Below are 24,747 nucleotides of genomic sequence, written 5' to 3'. Positions count from 1 at the left end.
ACTTCATTAATGGATATGTGTGGAGAGCTGGTGATTTTGGATATAATAAATCAACCTTTAATAGTGGTATTTGCGTTCATGTAAATGATTCTAATTACTATGGACTTTTGGAGAAGATTATTGAATTAGAATACCCTGGTCCATATTTACATGTGGTTCTATTTAAATGTTTGTGGTTTGATCCTATTAGAGGTACTAGAGTTAATGAAACATATAGATTGATTGACGTGAACATGAGACATAGATATACTAAGTACGACCCATTTGTTCTTGCTCAACAAGCTATACGAGTTTACTATTTGAACTATCCAACCACAACGAATGATCGTGATTCTGGATGGATGGCCGTTTGAAAAACAAAAGCAAGAGGAAAGATAGAGGAAATATGGACAAATGAAGTGGTGTATCAACAAGAGTATCATACCATAGAATTGTATATTCCCCTTCATATTCCCTTATATAATGTGAACGATTTGAGTGATCCCAATGTTATTCATGGTGAGTTAGATGGATTTGATGAAACTGAATTGATTGAAAGTACTTCGGAGGAAAGTGATCATCTACAAACCGATTCGAATAATAGTACAAATGGAGATGATGAAGATTTAGAAGGGGAAGAACAATTAGGAGATGACATATTTTGATTTTGTAGTTTGAAATGTTACTGCTGACTTAATTGTAGATGATTTTTCTTAATATGTTTTGTTAAATTCGGCAATATTCTGATTATATGAAATGGAAACTAGTCTTTGAACATCGCAGGTTTTGTTGCTCGCAAATAAGAAGAATAATTACTAAAAATTACATTGCATCTGCATTAAAAACAACATTGGTCTTCAATATGCATTTCAACGCTAAATGAAGATTAATGAATTAATAGTTGCTATCTAAATGTGTATTTGTTACCCGAGAGCTGAAAAATAATTACAAAATATGCCATTGCATCTGCATTAAATACGTCATTGCCCTTCAATATATATTAATGCCGTAACTATTGCAGTTCAGCACCAAATGAAGAATAATACATTGATAGTTGCAATCTAAATGTGCATTTGTTACCCGATAGTTGAAAAATAATTATAAAATTTACCATTACATCTGCATTAAAAACGGCATTGCCCTTCAATATATATTAATGTCGTAACTATTGCAGTTCAACAAGAAATGAAGATTAATGCATTTATAGTTGCAATCTAAATGTGCATTTGTTACCCAAGAGTTGAAAAATAATTACAAAATATGCTTGCATCTACATTAAAAACGACATTGGCCTTCATTATATTTTATTGCTGTACCTATTGCAGTTCAACGCTATATTCCAGTTTAATGCATACGTGGTTGCAGAACTCTTTAGTTCAAAACTAATTCGCGATATATATTGTTTAATGCAAAAATTATTGTAGTTGCCTTCAGTCGAAATATTTTAATATACCGCGTAAATATTTTTTTTGCGTTAACACTCCCTTCATTCTATCATTTCTACATTTCATTCTCTCTCTCCAAACCTCTTTCTCCATTCTCTCCACCCAAATCCTAGCCAAACACCAACGCCTCCCATCACTGCCCAAATCGTCGATTCTCTAATTCCCCGCCGCCCCCATCCTAGCCAAACCCCATTGAACCCTAAAGCTTCTCAATACCCCGATTCTCAATACCCCAATGCCTCCCATCGCTGCCCACAAATTCGTTATTTAATTTCGTTTATCCGATTCTCAATGAGTGTCTTCTCCTTCTTCACGGTGAATATTCTCATTCTTGTCTTTTTGATTTCGTTTTCCCTGATGGTAACTGTATTTTAATGGTTGTTCTTCTTAACTTCGTTTTCCCAAAATCATTACAAAAATGTGTTTGCTTTGAAAGTTATTTTGTATTGGTTTCTATTGAGTTGTTTTCCTTAATTTCCTTTTCCCTAATGAGTTGTCTTGCTGTCTATTGGTTGTCTTGTTGTCTATAACTTCGTTATTCAATATTGGTTGTCTTGCTGTCCATTGAGAATGCATTCCAAAATGTGTTTGCTTTGAAATTTATTTTGTAGCTTTATTATGAATTCTATATTTATGGTAGCTTCAGTGTCTAACTCCAATATTGTGTTTCCTTTAGTCTTATTAATAGTAATGTTTATAGATCAAAAAAGACTAAGTAGATCTTCTAGATTGATCTGGTGAATCTAACCAAATATGTATTAGAGTTATGACTTGTGTTTGTATTTTGATCTATATTTATTAATTTTGTCTTCTTTAATGTATTTTGCTAATGTGTTTCCTTTTTATTTAATATAATATGATGAAGATTGGTAATTTCTTTATAAGAGATCTATTATGCTTATAGCTAATATGATGCTTTAGCATTAATTTGTTTAATATGATGCTTATAACTTTTAAGACGGTAGTTTCTTCAACTTTGAGATCCAATGTTTGAGTTCTAATTGGTTTTGTATTTCATATTGGTTAAACAATGTATCTTACAATATGAGTAGACAAAAATCTCACAGAAAACGGGATCTAAGTGAATCTGAATATACAAAATCTGACGAGGTATGATTTGGTTGATAAAGTTATAGTTTGGTTAATAATATTATTTATGTGTTTACAAGGCTTATTACTTGTTATAGGATGTACATGAATATGAAATTGGTGATAAAAGAACAAAAAAGAACAAAGAGGCTCTAAAGACGAAAGCTTCATCTTCTAAACGTGCCAAAATGGTAATATCCCCAAAAGAAAAACAACCCTCTTCAATACGAACAGCCCCAAAACAACCACCCCCAACTGCAGCCAAAAAAACTGTCTCCTAAAAAGAAGGGATTACCCCCTAAACAACTCGTACCCCCCCAACCGACAAGTAACCCCAAAAAAAGCACAACTCACTTCAACTCAAAAACCCCAAAACCAAAATAAGAAGTCTACTCCAAAGAAACTGCCTTCAACTTTAGTTCAACAAAATCTTCAACAAATCCCTTCTGAAGGATTAGAAACTCAACCTGACACAGCAGATGTTGTGGTCAATCGTACCCTCATCCTCGACAATACATACCCAATACAGCCATCCTCAAATATTGAAACGGAAGTTGAGGATGTAAACCTAGATGATCTTTCCAAATCATCAAAGACCTATATAGAAATTGTTGGAAAGAAGTAAGTTTATTCATTTAAGTTATGTGTATATTGTACTTTAGATATATAAAATGACTTCATTTTTAACCCTTGTATGTTTTTGCAGCTTCTATCCGGATATTTTGAAAGGCATACATAGGATAATTACGGGTTATTGGAGGGGGGCATACTTGAACTGGAATCAAGTTCCCGAAGACCTTAAGAACGTTTGGTGAGAACAATTCACGGTATGTTTTGTTGTATTACTGTAATTGATTTTCATTGTTCTAAGTCTTTAACAAATTTATATAACTAGTTGTAGAAGACATTTGAGTGGGATCCCATTAAGGAGGTGAATGTGAATAAACTTTTCAAGAGGAAGGGTAGTGCAAAGATAAGAAATTTTGTTACTAGGGCCAAATCCGGTATGAAAAAACCCTCACACGTTACCCTTGAAGACTGGAATGAAATGAAAACCAGATTTGATGAGCCAAAGTATTATCATAAGTGCACAAAGGCCAAATGAAATCAAAATAAATATAAAGAAAACGATGGTGCTACATATTGTGGGGGTTCAATCTCGGCTATAAAACATCAAAGAAGATTGGTAATTAAGTAATTTATTTATTTGAGTTGTATTTAATTGATTGAATTTTATATTACTAACACCTAAATTTATAATTTATAATAGACAAAGGAACTTGGAAAACCTCCTTCCCTTCTTGAAACATTTGAGAAGACACATAAAACGAGGAATGGTACATGGAGTGGAAACAGGGCAACAAAAGTTGTGGTAATATTAATGTTTTATATTCAATAAAAGGTTGAGCCTTATTTTTTGTTACACAACTAACTATATTTTATTTGTTATGAAAAAATCTTTTTCTCAACTCCATCAAACTCGAGAAACTTTGGATCCAAATGAACATAAATCTGAAACGGAGTTGTGGATGGAGGCAGCAGGGCGTTCCAAGAACGGGCGTGTGTTTGGAATAGGCTATATGGGCCAAAAACAGGTATTCGAAAATGGACAATCTAACACAAAATTTTATTTGGAGTTAAATACACTTAAAGAAACCGTTACTACTTTACAAAAACTATAAATTCTGAGAAAGAGAAAGAGATTGCACTGCAAAAAGAAGAAGTTGAGAGATGTAAGGTAGAGTATGTAGAACAACAAGAGAGAATTAAATCTTTGGAGTCCAACCAAGTTGAACTAGTTGAGGACAAAGTTGTTCTTCAAACTCAAGTGCAGCCTTTAAATGAAAAGTTTGACACTTTCTTAGAAGTATGGAATAAGTCAGGGCAAGAAAAGATCCCAAACATTCCTATCAGGACAGCTGATAAAGAAAGTTAGTCATTCAACTTTTAATTTGGTAATATGTTTCATATTCAAATAAAATTCATATGTTATTATCATAATGCTATTAATGTTAGTTATAATAATAAAGTTTTAAGTATGTTGAATTATAGGTTTGAACAATTAATAGGTAGATTTAAGATGGTTGAATTGTAGTTTAGTGTTTTATGAAATTTATTTAGTAAGTTTTCAAGTGATTTTGTTTTATGTTCAATATATGAGTTTTTTAATGTTTTCAAGTGATTTGGTTTCATGTTTAATATTGTCTAATTAATAGGTTAGTGTTTTATGAAATTTATTTAGTAAGATTTCAAATGATTTAGTTTTATATTCAATATATATGAGTTTATTAATATTGTCTAATTAATAGGTTAGTGTTTTATAAAATTTATTTAGTAAGTTTCAAGCAATTAAGTTTTATGTGCAATATATGAGTTCTTTTAATGTTTTCAAGTGATTTCAATTCATGTTTATGTTTTCAAGTGGTTTAGTTTTATGACCAACATATGAGCTGTATAATGTTGTCAAATTTTATTAGAGAATGCACCATAATTGGTGTGATGGGTCTTGGGCTTCAAAAGTTGTAAGAAAATTAGAATTGTATGTTGTTCAATATATAAACTAATTAGTCATTCTAATTTCTTATTTTTTTGAATTGATATAGGTTTGGACAAATAGAGATGGATGGATTGAAGCTAGCATAGTTATGAGTTATTTGGAAATGTCATTTTGTGTAAAATTTGGCATGTTTTTGTTAACATTTTTGTCATATTTATGGAACAAGTACAAGTAGTTGGTGAATTTCATTTACAAATGTGTTTTGCAAATTTGTAATGAATTTATGTTGGTGTACTAAGAATTGATACAAGAATCATTGATGAATATAAGCTGGTTTTGGTTATTATTTATATACAGGAATTTGAATTCAATTGAATTACCATATTTGTTTTTTAAATATTGCGCTGAATGTTGCAAAAATTATGCAAATTTATTGCAAATTTTGAAAATATATTATTTTGAATTATGAAAATTGTGCATTATAAATAATGCAAATGAAGTTGTATCGATTATTGTTAATATTAATGCAAAGTTGTGAATAAGATAATTGCAGGAATAGTTACAGTTTTATTATAATGCGAAGAAAGTTACAGATATGTATAATACAAATGATAATGCTATAATATACGAAAATATAATTTAGGTAATATAAATAGAATTTCAAACGAAATAATGCAAATTGAATTGCACATATATTTGTAATTGATTTTGAAAATTATAAATATAGATATTGCAAAGATTATTGCAGTAAGAAAATTAATATATTATTGCAAAGAGTATTACGTAACATAATTTTATAAACTAATGCAGTTTTCATTGAATGTACGTTTTTATATAAAATGTGTAGATATTACAGTATTTGTTGAATATATACTTTTATAGAAAGATGTAAATTTTTTTGCTTCATTTTCATATATTTGTTATATTGGCTATTGCAAAACATATTGCAGTTCATAATTTTATACGTTAGTGCAGTTTATGTTGAATATATTTTTATTGTTAAATAGATTTATCTTATTGGAATTTCTATTTCAAAACATTAAATTTATTAATAAAATATATATTGCAAATCTTATGACAAATATACTTTAACCATGGTTAGTTACGGTTTCAGAAAAAAATGGATTTTCTGCAATATCCCTATATTTAGTGGAAATTTTGTTGAAATAGTTAGTGTAAACACCAATGCAAATTTGCAACCAGTGATTTGCAATGTTTTTCGGTAATTGTAAATGTGGTTGCGAAATTCTGAAATAATGCTAAGACAAATGCTAAAGGTCGTTTTTAATGGTTTTTAATGGAAAGATAGTTGCGGAGCACCTGTTATAAATGAGCAGTTTTTTGTAATGATATTAAATTAAATTTTAACAAATATCTTAAATTTGATAAAAAAAAATAGTAAGAGATCGGATTTTCGATTAAAGGAAACGACTATAGTTATCGATAAAATAACCAAAATATCAAAAATCGTAAAAGATGAGCAAAACCCAGAAATGAGAATGTATTAACTGTAATGGAACATTACAACGTGATTGAAAAAATGAAAAGATTTTTTTTTGTGTGCTTTTCTATATTACTAAGAGTCACACAAACATAATATATTGTTACATAAATGAAAAGAAGACATATTAATGTTGATGATGAAAATTTTCCAAGACAATAATATCAAGAGTAGACAGATGAATGAGTTTCAGAAAGAGTTCGATGAGTGGGCGGATGGTTAACAATTGAATGTAGGCGATATAGCAAATTTTAAAGTATGACCCGAAGGAATTCACTATTCGTGACCTGATCCTTAGACAATTTAGGAATAAATTTTTCATAGTGAAAAGATCATTTTGACAAGGAAAGCTATGATTTGGACCCTTGGAGATTGTTGATAAGCTAATCCAAAGGGCATTCCTTTGCACCTATAAATTACAGAAAAAAAATAGTGAGAAAGAACATGAAAAAATATAAATGGACTTACTATAGAACCAACAAACATGAAATATTTTTTACTTTAATTTTGCAAAAAATGAAGATAGTGAGCATTTTATACTAACTAGCATGTATCCCGTGCATTTGCACGAGTAATAATATAAAAAATCGTGAAAAAAATATTACGGTAAAAAATTTATGGGCGGGTCAGCCCACAATCCGACTCAAGTATCCATTTACTCTCACATATATCCAAATTAACCACAGCTCTCGACCCGGCAATCCGGACACTTTAAAAATTAAGCATCATTATATATATATATAGATTAGTTAGTTAAAATGTTGAACTTATATTGTTAAAATGTCACACGTTTATCAAATTTTAGGTTGAATTTAAAATATAAAGTGTTATTAGCCTAGTTGGTTAAAAGGTTGTACTTATTTTGTTAGGTTGCAAGTTCGAACTATACTTATAACATTTTAATTTTATTTTTAACCATTTTAAGTTTATGGGCGGGTCAACCCACAATCCGACCCAAATATTCATTTCCTCTCACATATATCCAAATAAACCACAGCTCTCGACCCGGCAATCCGGACACTTTAAAAATTAAGCATCATTATATATATATATATATATATATTAGTTAGTTAAAAAGTTGAACTTATATTGTTAAAATGTCACACGTTTATCAAATTTTGGGTTGAATTTAAAATATAAAGTGTTATTAGCCTAGTTGGTTAAAACGTTTTACTTGTTTTGTTAGATTACAAGTTCGAACCATACCTATAGCATTTTTAATTTTATTTTTAACCGTTTTAAGTTTATGGGCGGGTCAACCCACAATCCGACGCAAGTATTCATTTACTCTCATATATATCCAAATTAACCACAGCTCTCGACCCGGCAATCCGGACACTTTAAAAATTAAGCATCATTATATATATATATAGATATGTTATTGGGTTATAGATAATTAAATTTGTGGAGAATGTTGGAGGTTGATTATCTTATCTAAATCTTAACTTTACAAAAATGTAAAGAACAAAATTTTTAAACGCTTGTCTTTTCAATTCGGTGATTAATCATCTATTAGTATTTGGAAGGATATTTATATTTGTTTCAATGATGATCCCTACTTACCTTACTCAGTACTCTCGGCTTCATAATTATGGTCACCCAACCATCCAACCCGAAATTAAGGAGTTATGTGATCCTTATTTTCACCTTCTTTGACCCAACTCATTCTTAATATTCCTCTTGGAAGTCCAGAAGTTTCAGATAAACTTGTTTGAAAGGATTGACATTACAACTCCTTTAACTCTCATTACATCTCCCTTATCAAAAATTTTATCTTATTCTTTTAAGCTCACCTTAAATTTTTTTCAAGCCCGCCCCAACTCAGATTCTAGATCCGTCCCTTAGTAAGTCATGATTATGAACACATAAATCGTGAACAATTAATTACACCCTCACGGTTCATTCATTTCATTGTTCTACCCATTGTAGCTATTAACATCAAGTCGCTTTGGCCGAGTGGTTAAGGCGTGTGCCTGCTAAGTACATGGGGTCTCCCCGCGAGAGTTCGAATCTCTCAGGCGACGATTTATTTTTGTTTTCCGTCGCCTTCAACGACATAGTCATTGGGTTTGTATGGCGACGATTTATTTTTGTTTTCCGGAGCCTTCAACGACATAGTCATTGGGTTTGTATGGCTCCTGAAGAAGAGAAATGACTCGTCAATGTTCTTGACTCGGCGGGAGATGACATAGTCATTTGGTTTGTATGGCTCCTAAATAAGAGAAATAATTCGTCACAATCACTTGATTTTCCTATATGCACATTTTGTGTCTCTCAATATCTCATTTCTACATTTTCTTGAGGTTTCATTTCGTTTGTATTTCTCCAGATGAATAAAAATGACCTGTCAAAATCCACTTGGTTTATCTAATAAATTATTATAATTAATAAATTTAAAATAACAATACACAAATCTAATAATATTATTTCTCTTGTGGAGCACGCTTTACGGGAGAGCAATTTAAAGTAGTTATCATGTAAAGCGCGATTTATAACACTTTAAAAAACTTCAAACTAACGGTTCATATGGAGGTGTGAATCGTTTCACACTAATGTGTGAATTGCTTCACAGTAGAGTGTTTCATAACAGATATCGTGTAAAGTGCGCTTTAAACGATAGCTGTTGTGAAGTTCGCTTCCTGTAAAGTGCGCTTTACACGATAGTTGTTGTAAAACACTCTCTTATAAAGTAGGTTTTACACGATAATTGATGTTTTACACGATAGTTGACACTTTATAGGAAAGCTACTTTACAATAATTATCATATAAAGCGCTTTACACAAGAGTTCTTGTGTAATGCTCTATTGTGAAATGATTCAAATTTTCATGTGAAACATTTCATGTGAAACTCAATATTCATTATCTCCAGGACTAAAATTTATTAAAGAAAATAGAATATGAAGAGAATGGTCAGTTAATACAATGAAGGAGCTGATGAAGGTTCCCAAAACCAAGACGTACACTATCAGGAGTAATTCAACATGGAAAGTCAACGAGGTGTGGAAGAATAAAGCAGAAAAGAAACTTGAAGACCATGCATACAAAGGAAAATGCTACTTGGGGGATATCCAAATAAAAGTAGAGTTACTCAACTCTCATTTTGAATTCAAACTATCTTCTAAAGTAGAGGAGAAATGTATTGAAAACTCGGAGTTTGTGGAGATTGGAAACTTCATTGGGAAAAAACAGAGTATCATTCTCAACTACCAAAGATGCTCTAATTAAATAGTGGAGAGAAAAGGGACTTAAAAAAGTATCTGCAAATATACATGACCTCTACTTCCTACAGTTCAAAAAGGCTCAAATCTGAAAGAAATCTTGAATAAAGGGTGTACTTAAATAAGATCAAATTGCATGAAGCTGAAAAAGTTGTCAGAAGAGATGAATCTATAGAGCACACCAAAAGAAACTGTCCAGATTTAGTTCAAGCTATGGAACATTCCAACCCACATGTACAATGTTGAAGCAATTAGTCATTTTGCATGTACAATTGGGAAATTATTATATATGGACCCAATAACTGAAGGAGGAGAGAAATTGTCCTTTACTAGAATTAGCATTGAAGTGCATCCTAGGAGTGTCTTGACAATGAAAATGACATTTGTTGATAGAAAAGGAAAGCACAATGTCATGGAGATCTCTTATGAATGGAAACCAAAAGGTGTGCTTTTTGTAACATTTTCTTGCACAATAAATGTGATAAAGATAAAGAAGAAGAGCAGAAAAACCAAGAAGTAGAAAAGAAAAAAGGAAACAGATGAGTCTAAAACTCAAAGATCAAACATTTGTAGAAGAAAGCAAGAAGGATTCTGAGAAAAAGGAAAGCAATGAAGGAAGGAAAGTAAAGGGAATCAAGGTGAAGAGAAAAAAAAATTTATAATGCAAAGGATTATGATGAAAATGAAAGATGAACCTCAAGTTGTTGTTGATGAAACTCAAAAGGAAGACACCCGAAATTTCAAAACTGAAACATAAAATTCTAAATCCGATAAAGATGAATCCAAAACTGATGTGAAGTCTAAGCTGAAGTTGAAGATAAGGAAGACAAGAATACATAAATTCAAGTTTAAGATAATAAAGGTAAAAACTCTGAAATTCTCAGACACAATTATTTCTATCAAATTAGAACAGACTCGTACAAACAGAGAATTCAAAATGAGAAATAACAATAGTAATCATCCTCTTCAATACAATCTCCTTTATCGTTAGAGGAAGAGTAAGAGGAAGGGGAAGAATGCCTCTCAATAAAAATAGATGGCATGCAAAAATCTCAAGCTGGAATAGTTAGATTTGAATGTAGTTTTTTCTGTATATAATCTCTATTTTTTTAGAAGGTATGAATGCTACTAATTAGTTTTTAGGTTCTTTTGATTATCATCCTTAATCATAGCTAGGGTTCGTCTACTTTAATTTCTGACCCTCCCACTTTTGAATTTTAATGAAATAGTTTTAACCATTTTCTAAAAAAACATTTTACACGTTTGTGTGAAGCTTCAGTTCAAATTTATTTTAAAGTGTTGTAAATCGCGCTTTACACAATATTTTTTTGTATAGAAGACACTTATTAGAATCCTTATAATTCAATATTTATTATAATACTTAGTTTTATTATAATTCAACACTTATTATATTGTTTAGGTTCCTTATAATTCAATATTTTAAATAAAAATAATATAAAAACAAAATGTGTTAAATATATTAATACATTGAAATATAAAAACTATAATATTTGTACAACTTTTTGCATAATGCTAGACTTAGCAAGTAGTCAATGCTTGTAGAACTCTTTGGATAAGTTTAGCAACTATGTCAAGTGAAGACCCTTCACCTTCGCACATAGTCAAACCTACTTGAGAAAGTTGTCAGTATCCATGCTCAAACTTTCATTCCAATGTTGTGGAGTTGATATTGTAGAAATTGTTGCCATTGAAATTGAAGGTTGAAACAATTAAACAGTTGTTAGTAAATAATGACTTCAAATTAATACTAGAATTATTGTGGCTTGGCTGAAATAGTGAAATACCATAATTATTGTTGTTTGACTTGTTTTTCTTGTTGATTTTCTTTTCCTTGAATTCTTCTCCAAGCCACCTTTTAATCCCTTACCAGAGTCTATTTTCTTCTTCGATTTAATTCCTTTGATTGTCATAGAAGTACCATCACCGGATGCAAATTCCAACTTGTGTTTCACTCAAAATTTCTTGTTGTAACTTATCATCCACGATCTTACATTAGATCAACAAAATGTATTTAACATCCCTATAAGTGTCATCCCTTTCTACAGCCTTCATGTTCAAATGCATAGACAAGACACACAATTCTTCGTATGCCTATTTTGAAGTTCTTTTACATGAAAAGTACTAACGTTCACCATTGAATCTATAACTGTAAAATATCTATTTCTTGCCGTTTGAGTCCACCTTCTTTATATAAACTCAGTAGGAATCTTCATAATATTTGAGAACATAAAATTCCACTAAAATCAATTTTCTGACAGCTACACTCAATTTTTACAACTTTTATCAACTATAACTATATGACGATATATTTTTTGGGGGGAGTAATTTTATATTTTTTGTGTGTATCAACATTCTCAACAATTTCTACACCACAGTCGTGAGACATGAACCATTGTCATTCAAAACACTTGAATGCCTCAAAAGTTTAAATATTACTTGCATCCTTTAAGAGCTCAATTGGGTAGGACAAACATGTCACACTAGTAGTTGATTTAAAATTAGTTTTTAACTCCTCATATCTACTATCATCAATGAGTCTTTTGAAATGTTTAAAAAAATCTAAGAACTTGTGTTTATATGAGACATACATTTTCAAAACATTGTTCATGCTCTCACTTTTTTGGATTGTAGTCATAACTGCACAAAACATATATCGTCCATATGCTAAAGCTCACTTCTTCCTAATGCAAAACATACGCATCAACCAATCATTGTCTTTAAGTGCATATTTTGTCAACATTTGATCCTAGACATCAAGAAAATATTTCTCTTCATCAAAATCATATATACATGAAGCAAAATTTTTGGAAAACTCTCTGATTTCATGAAAGACTTCTCTTAAATGTATGGATGCATTTTTATAAATGTGCCAAATACTTGTAGACCATTTTGATGCTAAGGCCTTTTCCATTTCTATATCTTGATTGGTAAGAATAATTGTCAGTTTTTGGCAAGAATAGCTATAGTAAATGTCTCAAGAAACCCTTCAAAAGTCAAAGCAGTTTTATCATATAATAAAGCAATACCAAAAATAATATATTACATGTTATGTTTAACACCTACAAACAACACAATTTAATGACCTTTATTATTCTTCCTACAAGTCCTGTCAAAGAAAATATCATCTCCAAAGTATCCATAATCAGCTTGCATCTTAGCATCAGACCAAAATTATTGGTTTTTAAATCGTCGGTATCAAGTTGAATAGCATGATAAAAATTAGGATCATCAAATTGTATTTTCTGCAAATATTCTAACACACCCTCTGTATCCTCAATCATACATTCTCTTGCTCTTTTGGATCGCGAGTAGATTTGTAATTTTCAGGTAATAAAACTTAAATCGTCCTTCCCACCTACTTGTATAGCCATAAGAGCATGTGATTCCTTTGGAGGGATTCCCACATCAAATGTTATCTCAATTTTTAAACTTGCAGATGTAGATATATTAATTATGACATCTATAAATGTGAGATTTCATTGGACTTACAAGAGGATGTTTATGCTCACTAACAAAGTCCAATACTGTAAACACTCCATTTTCTCCCATTTTTATCCTCATTTTAGCCTCACAACTAAACTTTGTTTTAGGACGACTACATTTGACATAAACATATCTTTTGTCTTTTCCCCTTTGACCTTGTGTACTACAACAAAAAACTCTATCTAGTAATAAACATAATTCATCAATGTATTTGAACTGTGTTTTATACCAAATCCAATTTTTAGTGTATGCTAAATAGAATTCATATGCATCTTCTTCTTTCTCAAATTCCCTATCCATATGAGGTATACATTCTTCTGCAATACATAAAGGGGTAGTATTATCCAAATTCTTACCGTTTTGATCAAAATTTAATTGATGGCGGCAATTCGTAGATTCACTTTCAATTCTAGATCAGTTAAAAAATATTTGTTAGTCAACATCTTATATAATTAGAAATCATGTAAAGTGCTATTTATATTCATTTGATTTATAGTAAAAAGCTTGTAAAGTACGTTTTACACGAGAGCTGATGTAAAGCAGCAAACGTGTAAAACGCGCTTTACGTTAAGCTGATGTAAAGCAGCTCTTGTGTAACTTTATATTAAGCAGTTTACAACAGAAACTGCTAAAGCACGATTTACATTAAATTATTTTACAGAAGCTCTCGTGTAATGCGTGCTTACATTAATCTGTTTTATAGCAGCTATCATGTAAAACGCGTTTTACATTAAGCAACTTTACACAATTAATGAAATATGTTACCTCCCATCATCATCGTTGTTGTTTGTTTTCTGAATATTAACAAAACAAATATTAGTTCTCCAAACAAAATATAACATTTCAAACCAATAAAATAGAACCTTGTTAGTTCTTAAAAGCGTAAAGCGTACCATTTTCGGGAGTAACAGAGCTTTTTTCTAGCAAAAAATCGTGAAGTTTTGGCAATCTAATGAGCTTATTTCTGGCAAAGAAATCGTGAATCGTCTAAAGAGAGAAATTTTAAATAATGATGAAATTGAAAGAAATGATGACTGATGATGTGAAACGATTATGGCAGATAAAGTGACGGAGCAAGAAAAGATAATTTGGAATACTAACGGAACAAAGAATTGACGAATCCAGAAAAGGAACTGTTGGGATGAGTTTCAGATTTAATAATATAATATTTAGAAGGATTTTGATATGTGAGAACAAGAGCATAAAGAGAGTCTGGAACAGAAGATCTGGACTAGTCAATTTATGACTTGAAAGAGGGGTTTCACATATATGAAGTGAATATCATAGTTATCCTCTGAATCATCTTCATCCAAATAGGAGTGCGATGTGTCCTCACCAGTGTTTTCTTCAACAACGACAATGAAGACGAGATATTCACCATGAGTCTAACTTGAATGATCGAGCTCCAATTGGGTCTGCGCCTCAGTATTCCTCCTCCACTTCAAATGTTCATCAATTGGATGAACTAAGGTTCATGTTGTGCTTGTATTCTAATCTTTTCTAACTTCACTTGATCATCTTACCACTGAAGTAAAATTATGGGCAATAAAATAATGTACTGATTTTTTTGCTAAGATTTATTCATTAGAGTATGACTCCACTTTAATTAAGGCGTTTTTAATGTAAACTTAGGGCAATATTATTATAATTCAAAATTGAAATAGTATATAATTGATCTAGCTAGCATAACTCCAACAGTACTAATTAGGAAACCGTCTCACATGGATCAACCCAGATTTTAGAATCTAGAGATTAAGAGTGAGCATATGAGTTTACTTGAACTTTTTGTCCACCCAAATCCAGACTAGGTCATTTGGTTAGACAAATTTTTTATTTTTGGGAAAAAACGACTTAGCGTCATTTCATTAAAAAATCCCAAAAATTGGAAAAAAAAAACACGAGTTTAAGAGATCATTCTAGACAAGCCTAAAATGATTTTGACGTCGTAACATTCTGAATAAAAGCTAAAAACATAAATGAATTATCTGATTACAATGCTTTCAATTCTAGTGATTTTAAAAAATGGTAAATTCTCGTTCTTACAGATATTCCAGTTCTGTTCCGTGTTTGGAATTCCTGTCCACGTTCCCGCAAGGGCGCTACAATCCGATACAATATCTTTCCATAACTCTTCAACGCTCTTGCGGGTTCTTCCATATACCCTTGCATTTCGTTCTTGCCAAATGTTATACACCACTACTCCAAAGCCACACTTAAACACGCTTGTTGCAAATCTATTTCCCTTGTCTTTGAGTAGTGCTGCATCTTTGATTTCATTTCATTCGCTCGGGAAACTGTTCAGCTCCAGGCTTTTATAGAATCTGTCCCAAAACTCTGAAGTAATACAGAAGCTCCCGAATAGGTGATCTATGGTTTCTTCATTTCCTCTACATAGAAGACCACTCGCTTTCGGGATGCTCATATACTTGCTGATATGATCACGAGTGCTGAGTCTTTCCCAGAAGGCGAGTCATATGATGAACTGGTGTCTAGGGATAATCTTCGTTGACCATACAAGAGGAGCCCATTCTACTTTCTGCGATTTTTCCCGAGTTACCTCCCATATTTTCTTCGATACCAGCTTCCCATTGTCCTCAGTTTTCCATTCATGAATATCCGGTATGTCGTGTAGTTGTATGTTACTTATATGATCAAGTATCCTCTGTCCTTCTCGATTTCTTCTCAGAAGTGAGTCTCAATTCCCGTCTTTAATGTCTCTAATTTTTGCTTATGTGTAGTCCCTTCTGATGCGGGTATTTTGAAACTCCTCATTGTGGATGCTAGGCTGGTTTTCGAACTAGGGGTCGTGTCAGAATAGAGTTCATTTCCCGTCTTCTAACCGGATGTCATAAAGATCTGCAATATCACTTCTTAGTTTAAGAATCTTTTTTAGAGACCAGTTCATACCTTCATGAATTTTACAGGTCCAGATGCTGGTTTCATATTTCATAAACCTCGCATGCACCCATTTGATCCATAATGACTCCTGATTGCGCTCCAAAGCCCACAGATGCTTGAAAGTGAGAGCCTTGTTCCACTCGATACAGTTCTTCAAGCCGATGGGGTAAGACAATTTTATTTGAATTGATTTCGGGTTAAATTTTTAATTGAGTTACTATTATAAATTATTCAAATAAATTTAGAGACAATTTAATAAATAATTATTATTTTCAAATCCCGTATTTATCCTTGTTTTAGTAGGAGTTTGTAAGAATACATATTTAAAAAAATATATTTTTAGTTTTATTTTGATTTTTGTTTTATATTTGTTTTAAATACTATTTTTAACTTATTTAATTAATTTTTATTTATTAAATATAATATTAATCATAGCCCACTATAATGGGAAATTTGAGGAAATGACCCCAAAAAGGGGGCTAATTATGTTTGGTGCGGGCCACTAATTTTTATAGCGCTGGTGACCCCCAAAAAATTTTCTGCCGAAAATACCCCTATTGCGTCACGCACCCTCCGGTTGCGTGACGCACCCGAGGGCATTGTGAAAAGTCCACAATGCCCTTACTATATAATAAAAAAAATTCAGTTCTTCCCATTTCTTTCTTTCTTTTCTCTTTCTTCACTTCTCATTCTCCTCCTTCTCTCTAAAAAGACCACCCCCGACGACGATCCCCGACGAAGACCCCGACGAAGACGGCGGAATCCCAACGAAGGAGATGTTCGCTGCTATCCTTCAGATTACAGATTACAGGTTACCACAAATGGATCATTTTGTAGCTTTTTGCATTTCAGATTCATTATATATTCATAATCTGTAAACTGTATTCTTCCTCCTTTCTTTATTTCTCTCTTTCGACGCATTGTTTGTTAAGGTTTAGTGATTAGGGATTGAGTAGGTGAATGTCACCGTTGCGGCGGAATCCGGGTGCGTAACGCAGTTGCGTAACGCAGGTGCGTCAAGCAGGTGCGTCAAGCAAGTGCGTCACGCAGGTGCGTCAAGCAGGTGCGTCAAGCAGGTGCGTCACGCATATGCCTCTTAAATCGTTCAATAGAAGAAGAATGATTGAATTACTACTAGTAGTATTGTTTCATTAGTCTATTTCATCATAATACTCCCATTTATAAAAGAAAAAAAAGAATATACTTTTGTTTGTTTGTTTTAGCTTTGCAAGGGGATATTACTTTTTGGACCTCCTGAAATTGGGAAAACCCTTATTGCTAAGGCACTTGCAACTAAAGCAAGCACAAATTTTATCAACATAACTACATCAACTTTATTATCAGAGGTAACTAACTGTTGAATTTAATTTTTATTTTGTTTCTATTGATTTCCCTTAATAGAAAGAAAACAACTACTGAACACTTGTGTTTACAAATGATGTTTGCAGTGGTTTGGTGAAAGTGTCAAGATATTCAAAATTTTCTTAGCTAAAACAGTCCATGGCGGAAGCAGGAAGACAACATGGCCAAAATTCTCTTGGCTAGTGTTTACGAATGATGAGGCATCTAACATGAACGAGCTTCGAAAATGGAATGAAAAGTATGGTCAAGGAGGAAGCAGGAAGATATCATCTTTTGGCTTTGCTAATCAATCTGAATTGCTAGCTTCTTCTTAATAGATAGCAAAATATAACACTCTTTTTTATTTATTAGTCTTTCTTTTAGTTGAATTAATTTTCTTTTGCAAGTAAAAATTGTTTAATTTTTTAACTATATGTTGATATATAACTCAAAAAACTTTTTATTAATAATAATCGGCATTTGAAGAAACAAGAACATTGCTTGAATTAATTTGGCATATTAATCTCCAATAAAACTCCAATCACTCTTTCCATAATTCATCTACAAGCCAAAGTCAAAGCCAAAATTACATGGATAAAATGGAAAGCCTTTTAGGGTTCATACATACATTCTTACATACATAATACATAACAACAGTGTCTAGGGAAGGTTTTCAAGAACTTCTCAGTTATCATCATCTCCTGTATCTTTCTGGGCTTAGAAGTAGTAGTGTTCCAAACAACTCTAATAAAGACTTTTCATTTCTAAATAGAATTCTACATACAAACTCATTTTAGAGCTCATTACACACTCAAGTCCATACTATAATAAAGTGATTTTTTATCATTCTTCAGGTATGGTAATTAACATAGGTATGGTAATTAGCATACTTGAAGTTATAATAATTGTCATAATGCATCAGATTGCAATTGCAAGAGAAAATGCATTTTTCTATTTGTGTAAGAACATATGATATCCTAACATTACTATTTGTGAGCTACTTCCAGGCCTTGTTTCTGCATTGTGAGGACGTAATGATGTCAATGCTGATTGGTTTGATGACAATGCTCTAGAGGCTGATGATGGCCTAGAATTTGAACCCCATGAACTTGGAACAGGTTCATGCCCTCTATCGCTAGCTGCAGTTGATGGTCGAGTACCACTGCCACCATCACTTTTTGGAGACAATGCTAAGGAGTTCCATGCATTGCCCGTGGATCGATTTTCCCAGTTATTGGTCCCCTGTATGAACAAATAAGCTACTTTCAACTCCTATAAAATTTTCAAGATAGGATAAGCAAATAAAGTACATTACAATGTAGCATGTGCAATCTTTTTAAGTGCCTGTTTGTCTAGTTGTTTTATGAAGGATTTGAAGATTTATATGTATGAATGTATAAAGAAATTGATATCATACTCACTTGGGAACAATTTCAGCATTTGGGTCCAATCCATGATTTTCCAACCTAACAACAATGTTCAGCAGTAATGTGAGACATCAAAATGAGAAATTCAATATTGGGTATGACTTATATTTGCAAAAGGATACAATGGAGAGTTGGAGACTTCATTCTTGAAATGTATTTCCGAGTTCATTCAAATAACAATGCAATATCCTAGAGCAAGTCACACAATTGAAACATCAAAAACAAAAGAGAATACTTTAAAGCAATGTTATACTATTTCAAGCAAGTAAACCAATCGGTATTGATTCAATAAAATTGTAAGCCTCCATGAAAGCATCAAGTTTGATAACAATAAGCATATTATTATTATTCTTTCATTACACTGTACATCTACATATGGGAGGTAAGTGTATATTCAAAATAAAACAGCATGAAGTCGACTAGCAATGGCTTTCAAAACTCTAAAGTTTTAACACTTTATGTAAACAATCAATTACAAAAAAAAAAATCAAAAGTCCTGCATAATTCTCAAAAAGGTAACAAAAGGAAGATCTAGAACATAACTGAAAAGATGCAACAGATCATAAAATACAAGATAAGTTATTTAGGGTACAATAACATGCCAAAATAACTTTCGAAATGATACAACAATGGTTACAAAAAAAGGGGGACGCAATAGGTTCCAAACCATAGATAGAGATTCTACAGCTATATGATACTACACGTCCACGGGAGTGTGCTTGCTGGAAAATCGACACTATGTTCAAACCTTAGATATAAATCAATAACTATCTATAATAACTGATTCTAGTGATCCTTCCTCCGGAAACCTAAATAAGTTGGTATTTATTTCACACGTCTACGAAAAAACAAGGAAACCAGAAGAAGCGTTAGGCAGAGAATGTGCTAACCAGATGAGACACATCCTACTTGACGCATCCTACGTGACGCACCTGTGTGACGCATCCTACGTGACGCATCCTACTTGACGCATCCAACCAACCAACCTGCATTCAACAAATCAGGGCAAATCAATGACGTTTTGTAAAGGAAATTAACACAAACAATCATATGTAAACAAAATAAACACAAAATATAAACGAATATAGTGAAAAAATTTGCTTCGTTCGCCGTTGGAGCCGCAGTTCGCCGTTGGAAGTTCTTCGCAGCTCTAGACCATTGAATATAGTGGAATGGTCGACGGTGCCTCTTCGATTCGTTCTTCATCGCTGAAAAAGAAGAGGAAATCTTCTCCGCCACCATTAGGGTTTCACGGAGGAGCGGAGAAGACGGGGAAGAAAGGGGCCGGATGAGAGAGAAAATGAAACGAAAATGAAAAAAAATTAAGTCTTTATAGGGTTCAGGGTGCGTCACGCATCTGGAGGGTGCGTCACGCATGGGTATAATGGTCATTAAAATATTTGGGGGTCACTAGCGCTATAAAAATTAGTGGCCAGCACCAAACATAATTAGCCCCCTTTTTGGGGTCATTTCCTCAAATTTCCCACTATAATAGTTCAAGCGACAACAGCAGGTGTGTAAGAGATTAAATGTTACAGATATTATAAAAAAAAATATGAATAGCTAAAACATATTACGAAATAAAATAAAATAAATGAAGAAGGCCCAAAGAAGATAAAGAAAAAGAAAAACACAATCTCCTTTGTCGACATTCTTTTTGTAAACCCTATTCATTTGAAATGCGACAATATTTTACCCCTCGGTTCTCCCCCTCTATCAGTTGAGCGGCAATAGACCCCTTCCTACTCTAAAGCAACAACATCTACATGTTTAAGTGAATTTCGGTATCACTTCTCTTCCTTGTATTATCATCATTATTATCGATAAGAGATTTTGAAACAAAATTGTTCTTACTCAAGGATGATTTATCGTGAATTTGTAATATATTATTATAAAGTTTTGTCTTAATGTTGATATCATTTCTTTTAATGTGAATCATTCTAGACAAGCAAGCAATTTATGTCTAGTATAAAGATAAAAATCTTCAACTAGTTACTTTTTGCATTATTACATAGATCTCGTCTCGTGTTCCTCCAATTGTTCATGACATGTTGCATCTGAATAGTTCTTTGTATGTATTTTTTTTACTTTTAAAAATTAATTATTACATGATAACTAGTTTCTTCACGAGATAAATCTTCGAGTTTCAAAATCAAAACTTCAATATTAGAGTTATAAAAAAAAGAGTAAAATGTTCAATTTTTTAGATATGAGATTGATTTTCTTCACCGCAATAATCATATTTGTTTATCGGTACAAAGCATATATTTTGTTGTCATTGAAAGATAAATTTTGCATTTGAGCTATAAGTGAATCAACATCAAGGTGCTCTTTTCCAACATCATCCCCATGAACCCTAATAAAACCTCATGTGACTCTTATTGTTGAAGAAAACATAGGTGATCATTTTGTGTGATGTATAAAATTAATTGAATATCTAATATTGTTCAAAATTGATTCTAGATCCTAGTTGAAGGTAGCTGGTGTACGCATTGAATCATGCTCATATTACAATTCATATGATATATAAGTTGTGGAGGTATGCACTGTCCAATTCAATTGAAGGTTTCCTTTTTCTTTTTCTTTCTTTGAAATCTTGTTTAGTTGCTTTGTTGGAATTTTGACTTGTCATTTTAATTTGAATTTTCTAGAGCTTTTCAAAACATGTAAAAATGGACCACGGGTTAAGCATATAATTCGCAAACACATTAACCATTTAACCAGATGTAGACTTGTCGTCTGATGGGTTTGAATCTAGGATTTCAGGGAGGCTGGGAATATTCACCTCTGGTTGCCGCTAAACTAAAAGAGGGGATAAAAAATAGGTAAACAGGTTAAACACATAACTCACAAATACATTTCACCATTTAACTAAACGCAGAATTTGCCGCCTGACGAGTTCGAACCCAGAACCTCAGGGAGGCTGGAAATATCCCGCTCTTATTTTCAGAAACATGTAAAGTATCAAATTGAATTAGTTTATTAATTAATGGTGAAACATAAACATTTGGATTCAAGTTATGAATATCTAACTTAACTTTTGATCAAATAAGTGCATTGACAATGCCATAGATTTAATCCAAAAGATTGCAAATTAATCTAATGGATTCCATATTACTTATCTTAATTTATTTTTTAGCCCCAATTGTGAAAGTTTCTTAAGCAGATTGAAGAATAATTGCAAGGTAAGTAATTCTATTATTTTGATTAATCGTGGCGTCACATGTACTTGAAATTCAACATTTGGTGTTTGATCTCGTCCCAAATTTTCATTAAAAAAATTGCATTAACAAAGTCTTTGTCGTCTTGTATAAAATTGTTTGTGGATCGATCTAGGTCGATCACTTAAAAATCAAATTATTTATCGCTTTTCAGATTACATGCAAATTACTTAGATTGTATATAAACAAAATCACATTTGATTTAACTTTTTGGGATATTATATTATATGACCAATACATTATTTCAAGAAAACTTTTGATAAACATTGAATTGCTCAAGATTTTATCCCACTTCAGAGATTTTTAAAACTATTAATGGATTTTAACTTGTTTCCAAATACACTAAGATTTTAAAGTTTTTTCATTGAATTAAAATTTAATTTAAATAATAAAAATAAGTGATTAAAGATATTTCCAAAAAGTTCTATGACCTCAATAGAATAGAACAATTAGTGTATACTAATTAATTAATCTTGTAGATATATCAAAACTTTGAAATTACCTTCTCTTTAATTTTCATCCTCTCCATGAAAATATATGAAACCACCTAATAGAGAGAATATATCATATTTTTTTTTTAAACTAGTTCAGAAAATAAAGAATGAATTTAAAAAACCCACCAAACAAAAACAAACAAACAGATTTTCGATTTCGAACAATGATTAACTGACTAATCAATAACCCACCGAGATAGTCGAGTGTTAAGAGTCAGCTTAAGAAACCAAAATATCACGAGTTAAATCTCCAATCAATGCACACCACAAACATGAAGAAGACAAAAGAGAATTATGAGACCCATCCAGAATTATATTTTTAAAAATATAAAAATCCATTACAGGTAAAACTACAATAATAACCAAGAAATTAAGAAAACAGACATTACTAATAATAATAATATTTGGAGGGTCTCATTTATGATCATCTATAGTTCCCTGCCGCTGATGCTGCAGCCACCGTCATCTTCATCATCGCCGCAGTTTGAAATTTGGCATGTCTTGTTTTTGTTCTTGGCAGCCTCAGCCTGAGCCATCCTTTGCTGAATCAGGCGAGCATAAAGGATCGCATTTTCTTTGCTGAGAATTGCGGATTCTCTCCTCAGTAAATCATTCTCCCTCTCGATCAACCAATTATCCAAGTGGATCTTCGCGTTCAACTTTGCCAACTCTACATTATAAGAAGAAAAAAACATTCATAATCATTAAAAGAAGAAATTGGTGAGTAATTCTTGATATTAAGAGCAAAAAGGATCACCTTTCTTCATTGTTGCTTCCTAAAGGCTGAGAAAAAACTGAGTTTTATCAAAGAGTAATGAAGCTAGTGTGTGTGTGTGGAAAACTCAATGGAGGCTCAACTATTTATAGCATAAAAATACCTAGTAAAGAGAGAGAAAAATATTATGTAGGTCAAAAAAGGTTCCCTCTTCTTTTTTTTTAATTCCATTTTCACTTTTTAAAAATAAAATCAAAATATTTTCAAAACAAATTAAGTATAATAATTGATTTGAAAACTTTTATTTAATTCATTTACATATTAATAATAATTATTATTATTATTATTATTATTATAGTTGGATTGAACGGTCATTATTGAGTTAGTAAATTAGTGCGATAAATGTTTTATATTTGACGTTAAAATATGTAACTTTTATGCTGTCAAATTATTTTTATTTTTTATGCATTTATTAGGGTATTTTATTTTTTTACTTAGATGTGAATTAAAATTTGTAAATTATTTTCTTGTAAATTAAAAATTAATGATATTATATTTAGAGAATATTATCAATTCAATATGTATTCCTAGTTAATATTCAAAGATTGTAATTGTTTATCTTCATGTGTTTTATGATTAAATTAATTTAATTTATGTAATTCAAGATTAATGATCTATTTAAAGAACATTATCAATTCAATTTGTATTCCTAGTTAATATTCAAAGATTGTAATTGTTTATCTTCATGTGTTTTATGATTTAATTAATTTAATTTATGTAATTCAAGATTAATTGTAATTATTAAATTGTAATCTTGGACTGGAATTAGTGAAAAACATAAATGTAATTATTGTATTAACATTTAAATACATTAATAATAACAATAATATTGATACAAATTTGGAGAAAATTGCCTCATTCTCCACCCCATAGTAGGCCTAATACTAATTACTTTGAAGTAATTTCCATGTTTTTAAAATTTTGAAATTAAAATAATCTTTATCTAAATGATAACTTTGATAAAAACTTAAACTCATCTAAACATATTGTGTACCTTATTTTAATTAGGTTTTTCTTGTGTTCAAGATATTATAAGGCAAGATTCATAAGCTTTATCATTCATATGGATTTTTGGGTTATTGTTTAAAATTTTAATTAAATCTCCATTCTTAACAAGCTTTGAGTTATTTCAAAACAAATCATTCTTATAAATGATAACAATACATTTTTATAATCTAATACAAATGTATATATCAAAATCATCTTAAGAAATAAGTAAAATCCAATTCAACTCAATTAATAATTATCCAACTTATCTCATATTAATTAATTAAGTATTTATCCAACCCATTTAATTTAAATCAGGCTAAATTTATTAAAATTTTAAAATTTGAATTCTCTCTCTCCTATAATCACT

The 24,747-nt window shown here is 31.4% G+C and overlaps 1 protein-coding gene and 1 non-coding gene across 2 annotated transcripts; both read left to right on the top strand.

Annotated features, from left to right (window-relative positions):
• The first annotated feature begins 2,468 nt into the window (after window positions 1-2,468).
• LOC124935275 lies at window positions 2,469-17,808 on the top strand. The gene is made up of 8 exons (XM_047475720.1): window positions 2,469-2,534; window positions 2,612-2,704; window positions 2,902-3,134; window positions 3,220-3,319; window positions 3,784-3,885; window positions 17,089-17,208; window positions 17,356-17,478; window positions 17,581-17,808. The coding sequence occupies exons 1-8, from the start codon at window positions 2,469-2,471 to the stop codon at window positions 17,806-17,808; spliced, it is 1,065 nt and encodes a 354-aa protein (XP_047331676.1).
• Window positions 8,454-8,535, top strand: TRNAS-GCU. The gene has a single exon. It is a non-coding gene; the product is annotated as a tRNA-Ser (tRNA).
• Window positions 17,809-24,747: the final 6,939 nt, after the last annotated feature.

Source organism: Impatiens glandulifera, chromosome 4 (assembly GCF_907164915.1).
Source record: "Impatiens glandulifera chromosome 4, dImpGla2.1, whole genome shotgun sequence".
Taxonomy (NCBI): Eukaryota; Viridiplantae; Streptophyta; class Magnoliopsida; order Ericales; family Balsaminaceae; genus Impatiens; species Impatiens glandulifera.
This window is presented reverse-complemented; position numbering and strand designations above follow the sequence as displayed.